General features: G+C 43.0%; 1 protein-coding gene across 1 annotated transcript; it reads right to left on the minus strand.

Annotated features, from left to right (window-relative positions):
• Window positions 1-4,779: 4,779 nt before the first annotated feature.
• LOC135231143 (protein qua-1-like) lies at window positions 4,780-5,870 on the minus strand. The gene is made up of 2 exons (XM_064283234.1): window positions 5,252-5,870; window positions 4,780-4,823 (listed from the first exon to the last, which is right to left on the minus strand). Exons 1-2 carry the CDS (start codon window positions 5,868-5,870, stop codon window positions 4,780-4,782), a joined length of 663 nt encoding a protein of 220 aa, XP_064139304.1.
• Window positions 5,871-21,625: the final 15,755 nt, after the last annotated feature.

A 21,625-nucleotide genomic window follows, 5' to 3' on the forward strand; every position in this document is an offset into this window, starting at 1 on the left:
AGGAAAGGAGGAAGGATGAGAGGGTTGAAGTAGTCAGACCACCTACCATCTTCCCTGCATGCTCGTTCCTCCTCCGCATGAGTGAGTCCTGGACAAGTCACCCTGACCTCCAAAGTCCCATTACTCAAGGTGGCAGGCAGACTCAGGCAGGGACCTCTCAGTCTTTGTCAAATGGAATTGAATTCTAGGCTCATCTAGAGGGTCATTCAAGGGGGCCTCTGCAACGGAGCTGGCCAGGGTGTTGGGGAGTCAGGCCAGCCAAGAGACTCATCCTCAGGCCCTGCAGGCAGCCCAGACAGAGGGGCAGCTTGAGGCCAAGCAGATAAAGTCTCCTTCCCCTGCAGGCCTAGGGCTCAAATCAATGCCTCAGCAGTCAGAAATTCATCCTTATTGATCGCCCAGCTGAGACGTACCCAATTGCTGGACCTCAGGTGCACCCCCACAGCAGCACCCGCCCATCTCTTGGCCACAAGTAATCTCACTAATGGCTCCTGAGTGAATGGCCAGCATGAGAACAGAGCCTTGTTAAGAAAAGGAGCAACAGGGAGTATGGTGACCCCAGAGCAGAGAGAAGACCTCTTCACCATCAGCGCAGATGTTACTGGTATTTTACTGGATCTCTGTTCTTTTTGTCAATGGGATAAAAGGGCTCACTGTCATGCCACAGATTAAACACCCCGCTGCACTGTAAGGTCCAGGTGGGCTCAGGCACAGGTAGTGTCATGGATTGAATGGTGTTCCCCCAAAATATGTGTCAACTGGGCTAGACCATGATTGTGTGTATTGTGTGATTGCCCACCATTTTGTCATCTGATGCGATTTTCCTATGTGTCGTAAATCCTACCTGTATGATGTTAATGAGGTGGAATTAGAAGCAGTTATGTTGATGAGGCAGGACTCAATCTATAAGATTAGGTTGTATCTTAAGCCAATATCTTTTGAGATATAGAAGAGGGAAACATTTATTCATTCCATTTCATTTTTGATGGTTTCCAATTTTCCTGGATTCATATTTCGTACATTCCACATTCCAGTTATTAATGGATGTTTGCAGCTGTTTCTTCTCATTTTGAGTAATACCACATCAGAAAATGAAGGCACAGAAAGCTTTACTCCATCCACGTAGTTAAGATTGACTCTACTTTGAGGAGGCAGCTCTTCCCCAGTTGTCTTTTGAGTGCCTTCCAATCTGGGGGGCTCATCTTCTGGTACTATGTCAGACAATGTTCTGCTGCTATTCGTAAGGTTTTCACTGGCTAATTCTTTTCAGAAGTAGACTTCTGAGTCCTTCTTCCTAGCCTGTCTTAGTCTGGAAGTTCAGCTGAAACTTATCTACCATGGGTGACCCTGTTGGTATCTGAGCACCGATGGCATAGCTTTAAGCATCACAGCAACACTCAAAGCCCCACAGTAAGACAAACTGACAGACACATGGGGGAAGGAGTCCTTGGGTGGAACAAATGATTAAATACTGGAGTACTAACTGAAAGGTTGGTGGTTCAAATTTCACCCAGGGGCACATTGGAAGACAGGCCTGGTGATCTGCTCTGAAAGGTCACAGCCTTGAAAATCCTATGGAGAAATTCTACTTGCACACGTGGGGTTGCTATGAGTTTGAATCAGCTCAATAACAGTGAATAACAACGACAAAGCTTCGGTCTTTATGCTTGCCCCAAACTCAATGTCCCCAACTTGGCCGTCATTGCCCCACCTCCATGTCTTATCCTCAAAGATGCCTCTGCCTGGATCCCTTTCTCCCTCCTTATCCTTCTACTTCTCCTTTCCTATGCCTCCCACATATCCTTCAAGGTACAGCTGGGTCTCTCCCTTTGCGATGCCTTTCTTCCAGGCCTCCCAGAGGAAGGTCATGTGTCTGTGCTCGAGGTGCCTGCAGCATGCAACTCTGACCTCTGCCTGGCTCTTGCTTCATCCTACTGTCATTCCTGAGCCATCTTGTCAACATCAGGTGGCTGCAGGGCAGAGGCTATGCTGACCTACAGTCCCATTTGCTCAGGGCTGAGGAGGCTCCCCGGATGCGGGATTTTCAGTGCTAAAGCTAGGAAAATCCCAGACAAACATGTATGCCCTGGAAGGGTTTTTTTTTTTCACTTGGCCATCAGCTCGAAGAGCCAGCTCACAGGTGCTCTGCCTTGCTCCTCTTGCTTAACCATCCCACCAGTAAGTCTCATCTGTGGCCTCTAGTTCAAACTCAATTTCAGAGGAATTGGAAGTTATCTCTTAGCTTTGTCTAAATCTGTCTACGAAATAGTAAAAGAGTTTTCTGACTCAGCATATCAATTCAGTAAGGAGGAAAAGAAATCAGAGAAACCCTTTGTTTGCATTGTGGAAACTAAAGCAAGAGATGACTCACAGAATCTACCCCCTGTCCAGGCTGTCCCCTAACTCTAGGAAGATTAAGGGCTCCACCTACACAATTGCAGCTGGCCATTTCGCCGGGTCGCAGTTCCCAATAGGAGTCCTGGTGGCACAGCCATTAAGCACTCAGGTGCTAACTAAAAGGTTGGTGCTATGAAACCCGTAGCTTCTCCATGGGAGAAAATGTGTCAGTCTGCTTCCTTAAAGCAGAAAACCCTATGGGGCCATTCTACTTTGTTCTATAGGGTTGCTATGGGTCAGAATCGGCTTGCCAGCAACAGATTTTTGAGTTTTTGTTTCCCAGTCTGGTGGGTAGTAGGCCACACAGTGCTTACAGAGCTCCTAGTGCAAGGTCAGCACGCTTCCTCTCCTCCTCGCTCACACTCACGGCCTGGCACGCTATGAAACCCAAGGGAATAACAAGCTGCTCTTCTGGAGTTGTCTGATATGGAGTCTATGTCTATACACCCAGGTTATGCTGGCACATTCATTCACCATTTTGAACAAACTCGATTTTTGTTCAATATGTGATGACAATGGTGATGGTAGTGATGATGACAATGGCAATGATGATGATGGTGAAATGAAAGAGGTGACGATGGTGATGATGATAATTGCAGTGGTGATGATGATGTTAATGATGACAATGACAATGGTGGTAATTATGATGACGATGATTGTGGTGACAAGGGTGATGATGATGGTGGTGATAGCAATGATGGTGATGATGACAGAAATGGTGATGATATTAGTAGTGATGATAATAATGATATTAATGATGACAATGACGATGGCAGTGATTATGATGATGATTACCGTGATGGTGATGGTGATGGTGATGGTAGTGATGATGGTGATGATGATGGTGATGATGATGATGGTGATGATAGAAATGATGATAGTAGTGGTGATGATAATGATGATGATGATGGTGGTGATTGTGATGATGATGATTATGGTGATAGTGATGATGATGGTGACGGTGGTGATGAAGACGATGGCAATTATGATGACAATGATGACAGCATGATTATGATGATGATGGTGGTGATTAAAAAAAAAAAGATGGTTAATTTTATTGTCAATTTGGATAGGCTATGTTCCCAGTGGTTTAGCCAAACACTAGTCTAATCTCTATTCCATAATATAACCTAACGTAATGCGTTATAATCACTTTCCATAACATAATCTAAAGTGATATAACTCATCAATCAGTTGAAAATGGAGTTTCCTTACAGTGTATTCTGCTCTAGACCATAAACAAACGTTTTGGCAGAACTCTGTCTCTTCACTCTGCACTCTTTGCATCACCAACCTATGACTCGGGATGGGACGCAAGTCTTCAGCAGCCTGCAGCCTGCCACCTGACCCATGGATTTTGGACTTGCCAGCCTCCACAACTGCATGAGCCAGTTCCTTGAAATAAATCTGTCTATATCTATACGTATATTTCACTGGTCCTGTTTCTCTAGAGGACCCAGAATAAGACAGCGATGGTGATAATAATGATGACAGGCATGATGGTGATGACAGTCAATATGCCAATGATGAATGCAGATGATGATAACTAACATTTATTGAGTTTTTAATATGTGCCAGGGACTCTGCTCAGAACTGTACTTACAGCATCTTATCTAAGCATGTATATTTGATTTTCACTTTAAAGGAGTTTTTTTTTCCCCGAGTATTTCTTTGAGAAAAGTATATTGAAAAAGGATGTATGTACTTTTGTAACCAATTAAAATATCCTTTGGAAAGCAAGAATTACCTGAAACCCATCACAGATCTGCCCCAATTCTCAATTATGTGGGTATTTTGAAAAAATGAATCAGGGTATTACAGGTGGGTATTTTCGCTTGACTCAGTGTATATCTGTGTGTGTGTGCACACACACATGCACCTTCTGTAGTATAAGTGTCTACACTTGTGCTCATTTACACACACGTTTCCCTTGCAGGTGTGTGGCTCAGAGGAAAGATGTGCCTGCAAATCCTCCTTCTCTTCCTCTCCTAGTTGGGAAGAAGGAAAGGCAGACCTCTGTCTGTTCCAGGAGAGACAATCTGAAACAAAGCTGGCAGAACAAAACCCTGGCCTAATACCTTTCCAGAAAGCATATTGCTTTTTGTAGTTGAAGCAGCTGAGAGTCCAACAGCTATTCTCCAGACACCCCAGCATAAAGCAGGGCTATTTTTAGACTGTATCACACCTAAGAGTCTGTGCAGAAAAGACATTGTGCTCCAAGCAGACATGCTACTCCTTCCTCGAACGATCACTTAGCTTGATGCAAAAGCAGCAGCCTGAATGCATTTTTTCTTAATATATCAGATTCCAGCAACAATATGCCATTCTCTTTGAATTCTTTTCAAGTGTCTGGTACATATTCATACCTCTCGATAGCTATTATTACAGCGCCTGAGTCGGTCCAATGCCAAATGACAGAATGAAAACTGGAAAAAATAACCGTCACTTACGCTTGTATTTTGTGGGCAGAATATCGCTACATCTGGATGTCTGAATGCATTTCAGTGTTTGACTGCATTTTCAGTTTTCACTGAGATGTTTGGCATCAAGTGGAATATTCACACCCAAAATAACATTAGCATGGGTAAGTGCAAAAAGCTCTTACATTATAAAGTAAAAAGCACTGGCACTTTTGAAATGTTAGAATCAAATGTATAATTTTCCTAGGGGTAGGATGCCCTTGCTGACAAGTTGCCATTTTTGTTAACTTAATCATCGCTATCATCGTCACAATTATCATTGCCATCACCGCCACCACTCTCATCATTGCCATCACCACCACCATCACCACTCTCATCACTACCATCATCACCACCATCACCACCATCATCATTGCCATCACCACCACCATCACCACCATCATCATTGCCATCACCACCACCATCACCACCATCATCATTGCCATCACCACCACCACCACTGTCATCACTGCCATCATCACTGCTGCCATCACCACCATCATCATTGCCATCATTACTACCATCACCACCACCATCATTGCCATCACCACCACCATCACCACTCTCATCATTGCCATCACCATCACCATCACCATCACCACTCTCATCACTACCATCACCATCATTATCATTGCCATCACCACCACCATCACCACCATCATCATTGCCATCACCACCACCATCACCACTCTCATCACTGCCATCACCACCACCATCACCATTATCATCACTGCCATCATCACTGCCGTCATCACCACCATCATCATTAGCATCATTACTACCATCATCACCATCATCATTGCCATCACCACCACTGTCATCACTGCCATCATCACTGCCGCCATCACCACCATCATCATTGCCATCATCACTATCATCATTGCCACCATCACCACCAAAACCACTATCAATCCTTGCCATCATCACCATCACTATCATTGTTGCCATTATTACCACTATCATCATCACCAATATTACCGTCATCACCGTCATCATCATTGCCATCATCGCCATTGTCATTACTATCACCATTGCTGCTATCCATCGCTGTTACCATTACGGTGATAGCCTTACACATTGCTATCACCGTTATCATCACTATCATCACTGCCATTATCACCACCGTCATTGCCATCATTATCACTGTCAGTACTGCTACTACCACCATCATCATTGCCATCATCGCCTTTATCATGTCATTGTTAAGCATGCTTCACTTGTTATCTTTAATCCTCACAGTCACTTTGCAAACTAAGCACCAGGTTCTCTTATTTTACTTTTAAATAAGGCTTAGAAAAATTACAGTGGCTTTTCCAAGACTAAATAGCTGTAATTATAGGTTTGAATCCAGATGTCTGAGGCTCCATAGCCCTTTCCATCACACCAGTCTGTTTCTTAATGTGCTAAATTGTCTTAAAATCATTGACTATTAGGATGACCAGGGACCTCAGTAGCCAGCTCACTGCCCTCTTCAATGGCCCAGGAAATTCCTGCTGCATTGAGTTCTTCCTCCAGCCATGTCTGTGTCTCTTCTCCCCAATGCCTTTACCAATCCTTGGCAGTCCAGACCACCTCCTTTGCCACTTGGGTCCCAGCAATAGATCCTGAGTGGACTCCTGACCCCCATCACCACATCTCTGACATCCATTCCTTAAGTATCATGTGACTTTCCTGTTTACAAACCTGCAGTGGGTTCCCTCTGCTAGCCACATCAAATCCAAAATAGCAGTGCACCCTGCAACCCCTTTCGTGGTCTGGCTGGGTCTATCTTCTCCACCTCCCTGGGGCCTCTCTCTCTCCCCTCATCAGACTGCCTACAAGACTCAAGCAGCTCAACAATTCTTTCCCCTTGAGACTGCCCCTCTGCAGTAATGTTGTCTCAGAAGACTCTTGCTTTCATGCTTCATCTGGCTGGCTCCTCCTCACTCCTCAGGGCTGAGTTTAAAAGTCACTTTCTTGTGGAGATGGCTCTACCTCTCAAGTTGAAATTAGATCTTCTTATCATTAGGATGTCACACATGCTAATTTATAAATATCCATCTACTTGCTCTGCCACCCATCTGTCTGCTTGTTGTACACTGTGGTGGCTTGTGTGTTGCTGTGATGCTGGAAGCTGTGCCACCAGGATTTCCAATACCAGCAGAGTCACCCATGGTGGCTAGGTTTTAGGAGAGGAGAGCTTCCAGGCTAAGACAGACTAGAAAGAAAGACCTAGAGATCTACTTCTACAAATCAGCCAATGGATCACAACATGACATTGTTCAATATAGTGCTGGAAGATGAGCCCCTAGGTTGGAAGGCACTCAGAGTACACAGTGACCACAAGAATGGACTAAAGCATACCGACAATCAGGAAAATGGTACAGGATGAGGGAACATTTTGTTCTGTTATACATGGGATCACAATGAGCCTGAGCTGATGTGACAGCAGCTAACAACAATGTATTTGTTAATTGGCTTTTCTGCCTCCCCCCAACCCCACCTCCAACTGAAATAGGCATTCCCTGGGGTATGGACCATGCCCTGCTCCCAGCCACAACCCAGCACATATGGTAATATCCAACACACAGTAGATCTCAGTGCACATGAGCAGGGGAATAGCCAGTGAAGCGGGAACACCAGCCTTGGCCTGGCTTTCCCCCAGGTTGCTCTGAAACTAACATAAGCAGGCCTCTGTAGCACTTGTCCATGGGGATCCTGGAAGCAGGGGGCAACATGTTGTCCTGACTCAAGGAAGAGCCAGGCACCAGAGCCAGACCCCATGAGAGGACGGACCCACTGGGCTTCTTAAAGAGAAGGGCCCCTTTTTAACACTATTCACAATACTAAAAAGGTGGAAATGTCCCAAGTATCCATCACCAGATGATGGATAGACAACATGTGGCATGTACATACAATGGAATATTATTCAAGCACAAAGAGAAATGAAGCCCTAACTCATGCTATGGCATAGATGGACTTTGAAAACATTATGCTGAGTGATATGACAAACACAAAAGGAAAAATATTGCATGATCCCACTAATATGAAGTATCTACAATAGGAGAATGCATAGAGACAGAAAGTTACCAGGGGCTGGCAGGGCTGGGGGAATGAAAAGTTATTGCCTAAGGGGCGCTGAGTGTCTACTTAGGGCTATGGAAAACATTTGGGAGTGGGTAGTGGTGATGGTAGCACAACATGGTGAAGGTAGTTAATGCCACTGAAATATGCACTGAGGAATGGTTAAAACGGAAAATGCTTTATTAGATGTATATCGCCACAATAAAATTAAAATAAAAAACAAAGGTAGTAAATAGCCAAAAAAAAAAAAGAGTGTGGGCCCTAAAATATGGCAGACATTATCAATCCATGTCATGTTTAATGCCTCCAACAGCAGCTGAGATGGAGTTATTTTTACCAAAGTGCAGATGGGACACTGCTGAGATTAAGGTGACAGTTCTCCCAGGACGACGTCCAGCAGGAAATGCAGACCCAGGATGCTTGGCAGGTCCAGCCTGAACTCCAGCTGGACCTCCTGCCACTGCCCCCTCGCCCACGTCACTTTCCTCCCCAAACTGTCTCCATGGGCCCAAGAGAAGGACAGCATGTGGCCCCCTGGCTGCCTGCTCCTGAAAGCTGCTGTCTGTCAGGGGCATCAAGATCCCCCCTCCGACTTCACTCTGACACCACTGGGGCCCTCCAGCCACTTGTCCAGTGCACGGCCTGTCCAGCACACATGCCAGCCTCTCTGCATCGCTGCAGCTCTCAGGTTCTGCTTCAGAACCTTCCAGGATCCAGCATACGTTCTGGGCCTCCTGGCTGCTTTACCCATCAGGCAGGGCAGTGCACACACCACTGTCCCAGGTTGCTGACCGCAGCAGCCATATCAGGCAGTGCCAAGCCAGATCGTTCTTCTGCGTGGTCTGCTCCCTTGGAAAGATGGAGAGACAAGTGGTCCCCAAGGGCGCCCACCCAGGGCAGGTGATGAACAGAGGCTTGTCAGTCCTGTACTTCTCTGCAACACAAGATCCCAGTGTAGAGCAGAACCATGTCAGAGAAAAACCCAAGAGGACTTCAGGGAGCCTTGTTATTCACCCAGAATTACAAACACAGAACTCTGCACACACCAATCTAACCAGCATTTCCTTGAGTCCTTTACTTGACACTTTCCTCTGCATCTTTGGATACAGATGCAGGTTTTGTCTCAACCATGCTGCATTTTAGAGAGGGAGAGATCAGACGTTCATGGAGCTTCTCTGAGCACAGGGCATTAACATGCTCCATCATGTGCAACTTCACCCAGTGCTTTAATTCCAAGAACGCAGGCCCTGGAGTGGTGCAGCCTTGGACAGAGACAGTGATGATGACCACCCCCAGGCTCAGCTCCAGTGTGAAAGTGGCTGTGCAGTAAGGACCTTCCTCTCAGGGACGTTGTAGAGACTGGCTGAACAACTCCTACCAAGAGCTTAATTTCAACAACAATGGATTTAGCGTACTTAGACCCATGCATGGGGTCGCCATGAGCTGGAATCGACTCCACAGCCACTAACAACAACAGCAACACAGAGTAGTAGTAGTAATTGTTACTAGTGGCCATCAAGTTGGGCCCCTGACTCATGGTGACCCCGTTCATGTATGATGGGGTGAAATGGTGCCCCGTCCTATGCCATCCCCATGATCAGTCACAGATCTGACTGTTGTGATCCATAGGGTTTTAGTTGACTGATTTTCAGAAGCAGATTGCCAGGCCTTTCTTCTTAGCCTGTTTTATTCTGGAGGCTCTGCTAAAATCTGTTCAGCACTGTAGTAATATGAAACCCTCCACTGACAGACAGGTGGTGGCTGCACATGAAGTGCCTTGGCTGGGAATGGAACCTGGGTCTCCTGGATGGAAGGCGAGATTCAATCCCTGAACCACCCAATGCCTCTTCTAGCACACAGTAAAGACCGATAAAAGTTGGCTGTGGAAATTTTCTTCTTACAGGTGACTTCTTACAGAAGCTGGTTTCCAAAGAGTTTTAAAACCCAAGCAAAGTCACATGGTGAACAAGAGGTAGAGCAAGGATTTGAACTCTTACCACAGACGAGCCACTCATTTCCTCTCTGGTTCTTGTGACTGTAGACTCAGGTGACAAGAATTAGGAGAGTGGCTGTGAAGCTGGGTTTCATCAGAGGCAGAGTTTAGAGGCATTAAAAACACGGTAATGTCAGGAGAATGTAATGGGGGATAAAGCAATAAAAATTAATTCCTAAATGTGGTCCCCAACGCAGAGAGGGCGACCACGCACATTTTCTGAGGGCATGGGGAACAGATGAGGCAGGAGGGTGAGTGGTGTGGCAGCCGTCCACAGGCTGAATCTGGTCATGGCCCTGCCAGCTGGCTCTCAAGTCTAGCACCAAGCCCCTGCTCCTCTAGGGCCTCTGCTCTCTCCTCTAAAACAATCAGGGTTGAAAAAAGGCGTGGCAAAAGTCCTCCCCACTTAACATTCTGCAGTGCTTCCCTGGTCTATGCAGACTGGCCCCAGGTGGTCAGCCCCTGTGTGGGCCATGACCATTGGGAAGCAGACACACTGTTTTACAGCAGTGCAGCCTTGCTCCTGACCCACAGCGCCAGCCCACTGCTTCCCTTGCCTGCACAGAGGGTGATGGCCCATGCCATCCATTATTCCTGACTCCAGATGTTCACAGCCACGGCCACAGGGGCAAGGCCTTATGTGTGTCTCCCCTCCACTCGAGGTGACAGGTCCAGGTGTGCATTCACCATTCTAGTCCTGGGTCACCTCCTCAGTGACCCTCTCCAGTGCCTGACTCTGCCACCTCGTCACAGCAGTGCTTGCAACTGATGCACACCTACACCCAGATGGGGGGATGGACTCTCCCTGGAGCTCACTTCATGACCTGATGAAAAGTATTTTGACACCAGTGTCCTCTAGCTTAAAGAAGGAGGTTCACTCTTCTTTTCAATCCTCTTTGGTTTCTCCTGGACTCAAGTTGTTCCCATGTTTAAATAAATAAATAGGTTTTACATGTATGTGTACGTGTGTCTGTATATACATGCATGTGTATAGAGACATGAGACATAGAAAACAGGTAGATGGATGGATGGATGGAAGGGTGGGTGAATGGATGGATAGATAGATAATTGATAGATGATAAATACATAGATGATAGATACAGGTGATGGACGGATGGATGGATGGACAGACAGAAGGATGCCCCCTTCTTTTTCAGCCTTTCTGCCTCCCTGTGGTCTGGGCTTCCCGAATCTACCACTGTCTTCTCCACACATTGCTCACACAGTTCACCCTTCCACTGCCCCTCTCCACTGAAATTGGTTTCACTAAATCACCCCTGTGGCTCTTCATTCCAAACCCAAGGATCTCTTCGGAGGATTCAATGTGCAAGTCTCCGCTAAATCTCTCCTGCTGGGACCCTCACCCTTCTCCCCAGCCTCTGACCTCACTCTCGTTTCTGCTGCTCCTCTGCCACTCCTGCTCAATGTTGGACTTCACTGGGGTCCTGCTTAAAAAGTTGATATGCCTGCTTGAAATTTCTTATAAAAAGTCCCAGAAAGATCAAAAAATGTGAAAACCTGTATCACCATTGAAAAAGAAAGCTGGCAGTGAGGAGACAAGAAGGACATTAGACAAAATGTCATAGAAAAAGATACAGGATGCTGGCCAAAATGCACAAATCGCCTTCCCAGAAGGGGCAGTGACCAGCTGCGGTTATTGAGCCAAACTCTGTGTGTCCCTAAGCTGGGAACTTTGTGTGCATTGCCCGTTCATCCCAACAACGCTACCAGTCAAGTACTGCTTCTATTTCCATTTTATAGACTAGGAAACTGAGGCTGACAGGAGCGAGATGCATTGCCTGAGATCACACAGCCAGCCAGGGGAGGAGTGGGGTTTGGTTCTAGAGTCTGTCTTGTAACTTTGGCCATGCTTGCCCCCATTGCAGTAGCCACCTCTGACTCCCCCACTAGTGGACAAGTTTTGTGTCTTCACCCCAGTTTCCCAGCCATTTAGAATGTGAAACCCCTCTCAAACGCTGATGAGCCACTTTCTGGGGTAGCCAGTTCCTTCAGCACTTGGGCATATTTCTTTCTACAGTCAGTCCTAGGGTAAGGTTCCCAAAAAAGAACCAGGGGAGAGTCCAGGTGCTACAGACCCTGGAGTCAGACCCCAAAGGAAAGGCCACTGGGGAAGGGCAGAAACCCAGAAGACCTTTATGCTGGAAAGGAATTTTAACCATTTTAAAGTTATCAGTCTAATGATAACTTTCCTCTTTCTCTCACCTCCTCCCTTCTCCTCCCCTTTGCTCCTCCCTACCTTCCTTCCCTCCTCCCTTCCTTCCCTCTTCTCTTCCTTCCCTCTTCCCTTTCCTTTCTCCTCCCTCCCCTCTCCTCCCCTTCCCTCCTCTCCAATCCCCTCTCCCCTTCTCTCCTTCCCTCTCCTCTCCTCCTTCCTCTCCTTTCTCTCCTCTCTTCTCATCCCCTGCCTCCCCCTCCCCTCCCCTCTCCTCATCTGTCCTCTCCTTTCTCTCCTCCTATCGCCCCTTCTCCTCTCATCTCCACCTTCATTTTTTCTTCGCTCCTCTCCTCCCCTCCACTCTCCTTTGTCCCCTTTCCTCCCTTTCCTTTGCATTTCTCCTCTCCTTTCCTCCCCTCCCCCTCCCCCTCCACTTCTCCTTCTCTCTCCTCCCCTCTCTTTTTTTCCCTTCCCTCCCCATCTCTCCCCTTTTCTCCCCTCTTCTTTATTTTTCTCTTCTAAGTAAACATTTAATGTTTGGATTCTTATCTGTATATTCTTATCTGTGTATCGGTATGCAAGTATGCCTCTCTCAAAGAAAGGTCTTTTTAAAGCATATCCCCAATATCATCAAATACCCAGAAGTGTTTAAATATTACCAAGGCTGAACCTGAAGCCAAAAAAAAAAAAAAAAAAACCTGTACTTTGAAACTCTGATACATCTCTAAAAATGTTTTATTTTTTAGTCCATAAGTTTCTTACCCTCCCCTCCCCTCCGTAATGTATTTAGGAAAGAAACCAGGTGATTTTTCCTGTACAGCTCCCAGTAGTCTGGATTTTGCTGATAAACATGTCTCACTGGCCCCGTCGTTCCTGTAAGCTGGTAGTTAGATTCTGAGGAGTGATCAGATTCAGGTTTTGGCAAGATGTTTTCATATGCTGCGTTTGCCTTCCATCAGGGACACATAGGAACTGCTTGTCTCATTTTTGTGATGCTGGCAGCCACGGATGAACATTGTCGAGACCCATTGTTCCATTAAGGGTTGAAAATGATGGTTTTCTAATTCTAAAATTAATTGTCTATTAATTAGAATATTTATATTTAAAAAAAAAGAAAAAAAAAAAACCTCTCTATTTCAATGAATTCTTGTCCAAAATAAGCTTACATGCAAAGAAGGGATGAATATTTATTTATTTTTTTCTTTATCAGTTTTCAAATTAATAAGTAGGTTCCCTGGCATCTCCTATAGTGACCAGTTTGTTTTTGTTTTTGCTTTTAGTTTTAATATAAACTCAAGGATTTAAACATATATAGTGTGTTAGATTCATAGTAGTCATCAGCCTAATGATATTAAAATTCCCGTCTTTAACTGTGAGAAACCTCTTCAAGTTTAGCTCTGAGTCCTTTTATTTTTTCTTTCTTTCCTCTTCCCTCCCTTCTTCATTCCCTTCCTCCCTCCCTCCATCTCTCCCTTCATTCCTCCCAACCTCCTTTCCTCCCTCCTTCACTTTCTTCCTTCATTTCCTTCCTTCCTCCTTGCTCCCCTCCCTCCCTCCCTCTCTCCCTTCTTTCCTTTCCTATTTCCTTTTCTCCCTCCTTGCCTCCCGCTCTCCCTCTCTCTCTCCCTCCATCCATCCCTCCCTTCCTTCTGTTCCTTCCCTTCTTTCCTTCCTTCCTTGTTTCTCTTTCTTCCATATGCTTTTTTTTTTTTTTTCCAGAATCCTTTTCTGGCAAAATACACATTACATAAAATTTACCATTTTAACCATTTTAAAGTGTACAGTTCAATGCTTACTTCAGTATCATTAAGTAAATGAAGTGCATTCAAACTATGATGTTTGTAAAACATCCTGAATATACCATGGGCTGCCAGAGAATGAACAAATCAGTCTTAGAGAAAGTAGAACCAGAATGCTCCTTAGAAATGAAGATGGCCAAACACCATCTTGCTTGCTTTGGACACGTCATCAGGAAAGGCCAATCACTAGAAAAGGACACCATGCTTAGTAGAGTAGAGGGTCAATGAAAATGAGAGAAACCCTCAATGAGATGAATTGACACGATAGCTGCAACAATGGACTCAAACATATCAGAGACCATGAAGATGGTACAGGACCTGGCAATGTTTGGTTCTGTTATTCATAAGGTCACCATGAGTCAGAGGCAACATGGTGGCTACTAACTACCACAAGGAAATTCACAACGTTGTACAACCATCACCACTATATAGTTCTAGAACTTTTGTTATCACTCCAAACAGAAATATATGCACGAATGCTCATAGCAGCACTATTCATAATAGCCAAAAGGTAGAAACAGTCCAGAATCATCAACAGATGAATGGATAAAAAAAAAATGTGGTCTCTCCATACAATGGAATATTATTTGGTAATAAAAATGAATGATGTCCGGGTATGTGCTGCAACACTGATGAACCCTGAAAACATGCTCAGTGAAAGTAGCCAGACACGAAGACCACATATTGTCTGATTCCTTTTGACATGACCCCAGTAGCTATGACAGCTTCTTTGCTTTCTGTGACAAGATGTTTTAGGCTCATCTTGAATGACCAACTTTTAGGTTATTTAGCAGTTAAGTACAAACCATTTGCAGAACCCAGGGACCTTTACAGAGGATTTAAAGAAAAAAAAAAAAAAAAACATTGCCATCGAGTTGTTTCTGACTCATAGTGACCTTGTAAGACAGAGTAAAACTGCCCCCCCCCGCATTTCCAAGGAGTGGCTGGTGGATTCGAACTGCCAACCTTTTAGTTAGCAGCTGAGCTCTTAAGCACTATACCACCAAGGGATAGGTGGATTAAATTACAAATTATGAGTTTAATTTCCTTAAGTTAGAGGGCTATTCAAATTATCCATTTCTTATTGACTGAATTGTCATTGTTTGTTGTTTTCAAGGCATTGGTCCGTATTGCCCATGTTGTAAAATTTATGTATGTAGAGTTATGCATATTCCGTTTTTATCCTCTTGATGTCTGCAGGATCTGTAGTGATATCCCCTGTTTCATTCCTGATACTGGCAATTTCTATATCCTCCCTCTTTCTCTCCCTTTCTTTTTGTCAGTCTTGCTAGAGGTTTTCCAATTTTATCGATCTTTTCAATGTACCATCTCTTTCATTGATTTTTCCCTATCGTTTTTATGTTATAAATATATTTATTTCTGCTGCTATCTTTATTATTTCTTTTTCTTCTGCTTGCCTTAAGTTCATTTTGCTTCTGTTTATTTATTTAGGTTCTTGAGGTGGAATCAAGATGCATTTAGTGTTACACATTTCCTTCTCATCACTGCTTTAGCTATGTTCCCTAAATTGCATTTTCACTCAGTTCAAAGTATCTTATTTTCCTTGAGAGTACCTCATTGACCTATGGATTGTTTAGAGGTATATTGTTTAGTTTCCACATTTGAGGATTTTTCTGTTGTCGTTCTGTTATTCATTTCTAGCTTGATTCCATTGAGATCAGAGAACACGCAGTTTTATTTCAATTATTTTTTACTGTGTTGTGGTTTATTTCATGGCCAAGGACATGGTCTATCTTGATATACTTCCATGGGCACTTGAAAAGGATGTGTGTTCTGCTTTTGGTAGGTGTTGTTGCCTTCTTCTAGAACCTTGCTGATTTTTTGCCTATACTTTCTGGTTCTGCCAGTTGTTGAGAGAGGAGCATTGAAGTCTTTCTCTGTCTCTGGTAATTACTTTTGCTCTGAAGTCTCCTTTACCTGATATTAATCTAGCCACTCTTACTTTCCTTTGATTAATGTTTGCATCTATTCTTTTATTTTCAACATGCCTATATCATATTTGAAATGAGTTTCCTATAGACACCATATAGTTGGGTCATGCTTTGTGATTTACTCCACCACTTTCTGTATTTTAATTAGTCCATTTAGACCACTTATACTAATGTAATTATTGATATGTTAGGGCTTAAGGGTACCATTTTAATTCTTGTTTTCTGTGTTGTCCTCTCTGTTTTGTAATTTTTGTTGTTTATTTACTTTATCCTGTCTGTCCGTGGTTACTCGAACAGTTTTTAGAATTCCATTTTGATTTTTCTATAGTGTTTTTATGTGTATCTCTTTATATACTTTTTTTCATGGCTTCCCTAGTAATTATACTATATACATACAACTCACCACTGTCAATTTGTGTCATCATTTTGTTAATTGGAGTGAAGAATAGAAACTTTACCTACTGTACAATCGTTTACCCTCACCATTTATAGTATAAGTATCTTAAATATTCCCTCTACATACATTTAGAACCACGTCAGACTGTGTTATACTTTTTGCTTCAACTATCAAATGTAATTTGTAACACTCAAGAGGAGAAGGAAAGCCTATTGCATTTACATATATTTTGCTTACTGTGTTCATCTTTCTTCCTTCTTGATGTTTTAAGCTCCCTTCTTTTATCACTCCCTCTCTGTTTAGAGAACTTACCTTAGCCATTCTCTTAGGGTTGGTCTACTAGTGACAAATTCTCCTGGTTTTCCTTCATCTGAGAATATCTTGATTTCCTCTTCATTCTTGAAATATAATATCACTGGGTATAGCATTTTGGGATGACAGTTCTTTTCTTTTAGCATCTGAAAAATATTGTGTCATTTCCGTCCAGCCTCCATAATTTCTGATGAAAAATTCCCCATCATCTTAACTGTTTTTCTTCTCCAGGTAAGGTGTCATTTTCTTTGACTGTTTTCAAGATTTTTTTCTTCATTTTACCTCTCAGAAGTTTAATTATGATGTGTCTTGGCATGGATTTCTTTGAGTTTATACTGTTGGAGATTCTCTCAGTTTCTTAAATCTGTAGGTTTATGGAATTGCCAATTTGGGTAGTTTTCAGAAATTATTTCTTGGAGTACTTTTCAGCCCCTCCCTCTTTTTCCTCTTCTTCCTGGATTCTGATGCTACAAACGTTAGATCTTTTGTTCTAATCTCACAGGTCCCTGAGACTCTCTTAATCTTTTTTTTTTTTTTTTTAGTCTATTTTCTCTCTGCTGTTCAGACTAATTTCTGTTGTTTGGTCTTCAATTCCTCTGGCCTGTCCATTCTGCTGTTGAACACATCCATTGTGCTTTTTTATTTCAGTTGTGTTTTTCAGTTCTAAAATTTCTATTTTATTTTTCTTTATACCTTCTATTTCTTTGCTGAGATACTTTTTTTTGTTGTTGTTCCAGCATGTTCATGATTGCTTACTGAAACATTTTTGCCATGGCTGCTTTGAAATCTTTGTCAGATGATTTTAACATCTCTGTCATCTTAGTGTCAGCATCTATTGACTGCCTTTTTTCATTCTGTTTATGATCTTCCCAAGCCATGGTATCAAATGCATGCAAAAAACTGGACAATGAATAAGGAAGACCAAAGAAGAACTGTTGCCTTTGAATTATGGTGTTGGCAAAGAATATTGAATATGTATACCATGGACTGCCAGAAGAATGAACAAATATGCCCTGGAATAAGTACAATCAGAAAGCTCCTTAGAAGCTAGAAGCTAGGATAGTGAGACTTCTCATTTACTTTGGATGTGTTATCATTAGGGACCAGTCCCTGGAGAAGGACATCATTCTTGGTAAAGTAGAGGGCCAGCCAAAAAGAGGAAGAGCCTCAGTGAGATGGATTGACACAGTGAATGCAACAATGGGCTCAAACATAGCAATGATTGTAAGGATGGTGCAGGACCAGGCAATGTTTTGTTCTGTTGTACATAGGGTGGCTGTGAGTCAGAACTGACTTGATGGCACCTAATAACAAGAACAAGAGAGAGAGATTTATCTCAAGGACATGGCTTACAGAGTTATAGAGGCTGGCAAGTCCCAAGTTTGTGGGTCAGGTGTCAAACTGGAGGCTTCACCTGACTCATGTAGCTGCAAGGGCTGATGAACTGAAGATCAACAGGTAAGAAGGCAGGCAGCTGGCTCACAGGCTGGGGAGACTGATGAATCCCAAGATTGGCAGTTAATTTGGCAAGCTACTGGCTCAAGGTCCAAGAACCAGAGGTCAGATCATGATGAGCTGGATGTAGGATCCAGAGCAAGCAAACAAGCTTTGCCAAACACATCCATATATATATTGGATACAAGTTACACCCAAAGGAAACTCCCTTTACAACTGATGGACGGATCACATCAGATCACATCATGGAGGATGACTATATCATTACGTAACTACCGAACTACGTCAGTATGTAACTTCCAAATTACATCATTGTATATCTGCCAAACAACAGAGAATCATGGCCCAGCCAAGTTGATACACAACCTTAACCAACACACCTCGTATACCACTCTAAGTGTCCATTTCTCTGTCATTGCTTCTCCCATCATTTTTGTTGTATTAAGCTGATTCTCAACTAGACAGTTCAGGAGGTTTGTTCATGTAAATAATTATTTCCTGAGTTTTTATGTGTATGTTTAACCAGCAGTCAATTTGACCGGTAGGTTCACATTGTTTTTCCTTGAGTATCTTCAATATATTTCTCCATTTTATTCTGGTATAAAGAGTTGCTGTCAAAAAGTCTGACGCCAATCTAATTTTCTTTCCTTTATATGGCTCTTGGTCTTTCAGGATAAATGCCCTAGCAATTTTATTTTAATCTAAGGTCCACTAGTTTTACTAGAATGTGGTTTAATGTTGGCCATTCTAGGTAGATTTTATTTTTAAATATTGGGCATGGAATTCATTCTGTTCCATGCTTTGGTTTTGTGCCTCTGCATCTTTAATTATGTATATGTTAAGTATTCATTTCCTGTCTTCTATATGCATCACTTCCTTTTTTAAAAAAATAGTTTAAAAGACTTCCTTATCTTTCTTAAAAAAAAAAAAATTCTCCTTTGTATTTTCCATTTCTTTGTTGGCATTACCTTTAATCATTGTTTACTCTTGTATTCCTTCCAGTTTCATCTTTATTTCTAAAATAATTTTTTTTTCTCTTAATTCTAATTCAGCTACTCCCCTTATGGACCATACTCAAGCTTATCTGGGGACCTTCAATTCACTGCTCAAACAGCCTTAGTTTCTTCCCATACTACCTGGAAATAAGTTTGAGATGATTAAACTGAATGATAACCTCTAAAATTATGCAAAGTGCTACTATGCTTTGATCACTTATTGCTGGTGCCAAAACACAGATTTGATTTGTATTTTGACTCTTGGGCCCTCTGCAAATTGAATTTTGCCTAGGATCTACTACGAAGAATTTTCATACAAGGCTACCTGCATCTAAATAAATGGGTAGAGAAGAACTAGACCATGACATCCCCTGACTCAGTCACCATCCATTCATTCAACAAGCATCCACTGAGCATTCGATATACATTAGCCTTGGACTTGGTACCATGGCAGGCTGGAAAGAGAAAAAGAAAAGCTTATAATCTGCTTGTAAATATTAACCAAGTACAGAAAGTCTACAAAAGTTTGTAAAGTGGAGAAGTTGCTTTAAAAAGGATGCATGCAGAGTGTTGTGTGGTCCAACAATAATAATAACCACCCTTCCTTGAGTGTTGGCTGTGCACCAGGTCCTGTACTATATGCTTGTCATCAATATCTGGTTGAATCCTGAACCCAGCCCACTTTGACAGATGATGTTGTACCCATTGTGGGTGTGGAAAACAAGATGTAGAGAGGCTAAATGACTGAGGAAGTGACTGAGTTGTGGTTTGAACCCTGGACTGATTGACCCCCAAACTCATACTTTGAATCCATTTGACTCCTTGAACTACAGCTAGCTCCCTCTCATAGCAATAATTCGTTTGTTGATATCAATACAAATTGAACTGAGCATCTACTATGTGCCAGGCACTACGTTCTAGGAGCTGATGCTCCTCTCAAAAAAACAGATAAAAGCAATTTAGATAGTAAATGCTTAGCTTGTTAGAGTCTGATGGCCATATTAAATAGACAAATAAGAACTGGAGGTCAGAACTCCTTGGTGAGGACTTAATAAGTAGTGGAAGTGGAAGATTCGAGAGGCATCATAGGAAGAGGATGCAATAAGATGCAATAAGGATTGTTTTCATTATTTTGTTTTTCCCTTCTAGTCAAAGGAATCCTGGTGGCAGAGTGGTTAACCACTCAGCTGCTAATCGAAAGGTCAGCAATTTGAACTCAGCAGCCACTCCATGGGAGAGAGATGTAATGGTCGGCTTTCAAGAAGATTTCAGCCTTGGAAACCCTGTGGGGCCGTTCTCCTTTTTCCTATAAGGGCCATTACGAGTTGGAATCCACTCAACAGCACACCACCACAAGTTTGGTGTCACACGGTCTTTAGTTAACTATATAAAATGTCATGCCTTTAAGCTAGGTCATTGCGATAAATTTCAAAATGGCACCAGCAAAATTTTTATTTGCATTTGCAGATGATAGGTTAGTGTATTAATTCCAAGTTGTTATGGAGGGAAAAGGTAAATTTAGTGCATGAATTCAACATTCTGTGCACCGTGTATCCTGCACTAAAAAAAAAAAAGTGAATACAGTCTGTAACTCCAGAGGCATTCCAAGGCCAGGGTGAATATGAAGTAGGGGCAACTCACCTGCTTAACATTTCACAGAGTCATCCTTACCCTTCGTTACAGTGCATGGTTATTTTGACAAAATGACAAAGCTGACATTTGAAGATGCCACTAATTTCATCTATAACTAACTGTCCCTCCAGCATTCAGAACGGGCTGGGTTAGCCACCACCCAGCCTCTGCAGCAAGCGTGGGGTGCCTGTGCTTAGAGGCAGAGGAGTGGAAAGGGGCAATCCTCGTCTGAAATGTCACAGTGATTTATAGGTTGTATTTCTTGGGAAAAGTGCAAAGATTTATTCTCAGGAGCTAGGCTCTTTGTAAACACACAGCTCACAGGTGTGGCTGTGTGGCTTGGGGAGCCTGAAGAAGTTCTTGTCTTCCACCAGGGAGGTGAATGCCAGTGGAACCTGGAGGAAAGAGCTAGGGCTCAGACCCAGGGATTCTGGTATCTCTGTCCACCAATGGATGTGTGTAATAGTGGCTCATTTTCTTCATCTCCCCAGTGGAGCTAGAACTAGACCTCCCTGCTGTACCTTATGCCATCTATCAGGACAAAATGTAAAGGGATGAAAACAGTAAATGTTTAATCAGGGAGACACAAAAACTCTAAATTTATATGCACATAATAATATAGCTTAAAAACATATAAACCAACCATTGACAAGAAACTAACAAATCTACAATCAACTTAGAAAATGTTAATGTATCTTTCTTGGTAAGTGATAGCTGGACTGGGAATTATTTCCAAGACTCAGGAAAGGTTATAAGGAGGGAAAGTGGAGGAGTGGAGGCATAGTCTTTGTCTTAGTTATCTAGTGCTGCTATAACAGAAACACCAGAAGTAGATGGCTTCAACAAACAGAAGCTTATACTCTCACAGTCTTGTACGCTAGAAGTCTAAATTCAGTGTGTCAGCTCCAGGGGAAGGCTTGCTTTCTCTACCGCCTCTGGAGGAAGGTCCTTGTCTTCAATCTCCCCTGGACTAGGAGCTTCTTAGCACAGGAACC

Source organism: Loxodonta africana, chromosome 4, assembly GCF_030014295.1.
Source record: "Loxodonta africana isolate mLoxAfr1 chromosome 4, mLoxAfr1.hap2, whole genome shotgun sequence".
Classification (NCBI taxonomy): domain Eukaryota; kingdom Metazoa; phylum Chordata; class Mammalia; order Proboscidea; family Elephantidae; genus Loxodonta; species Loxodonta africana.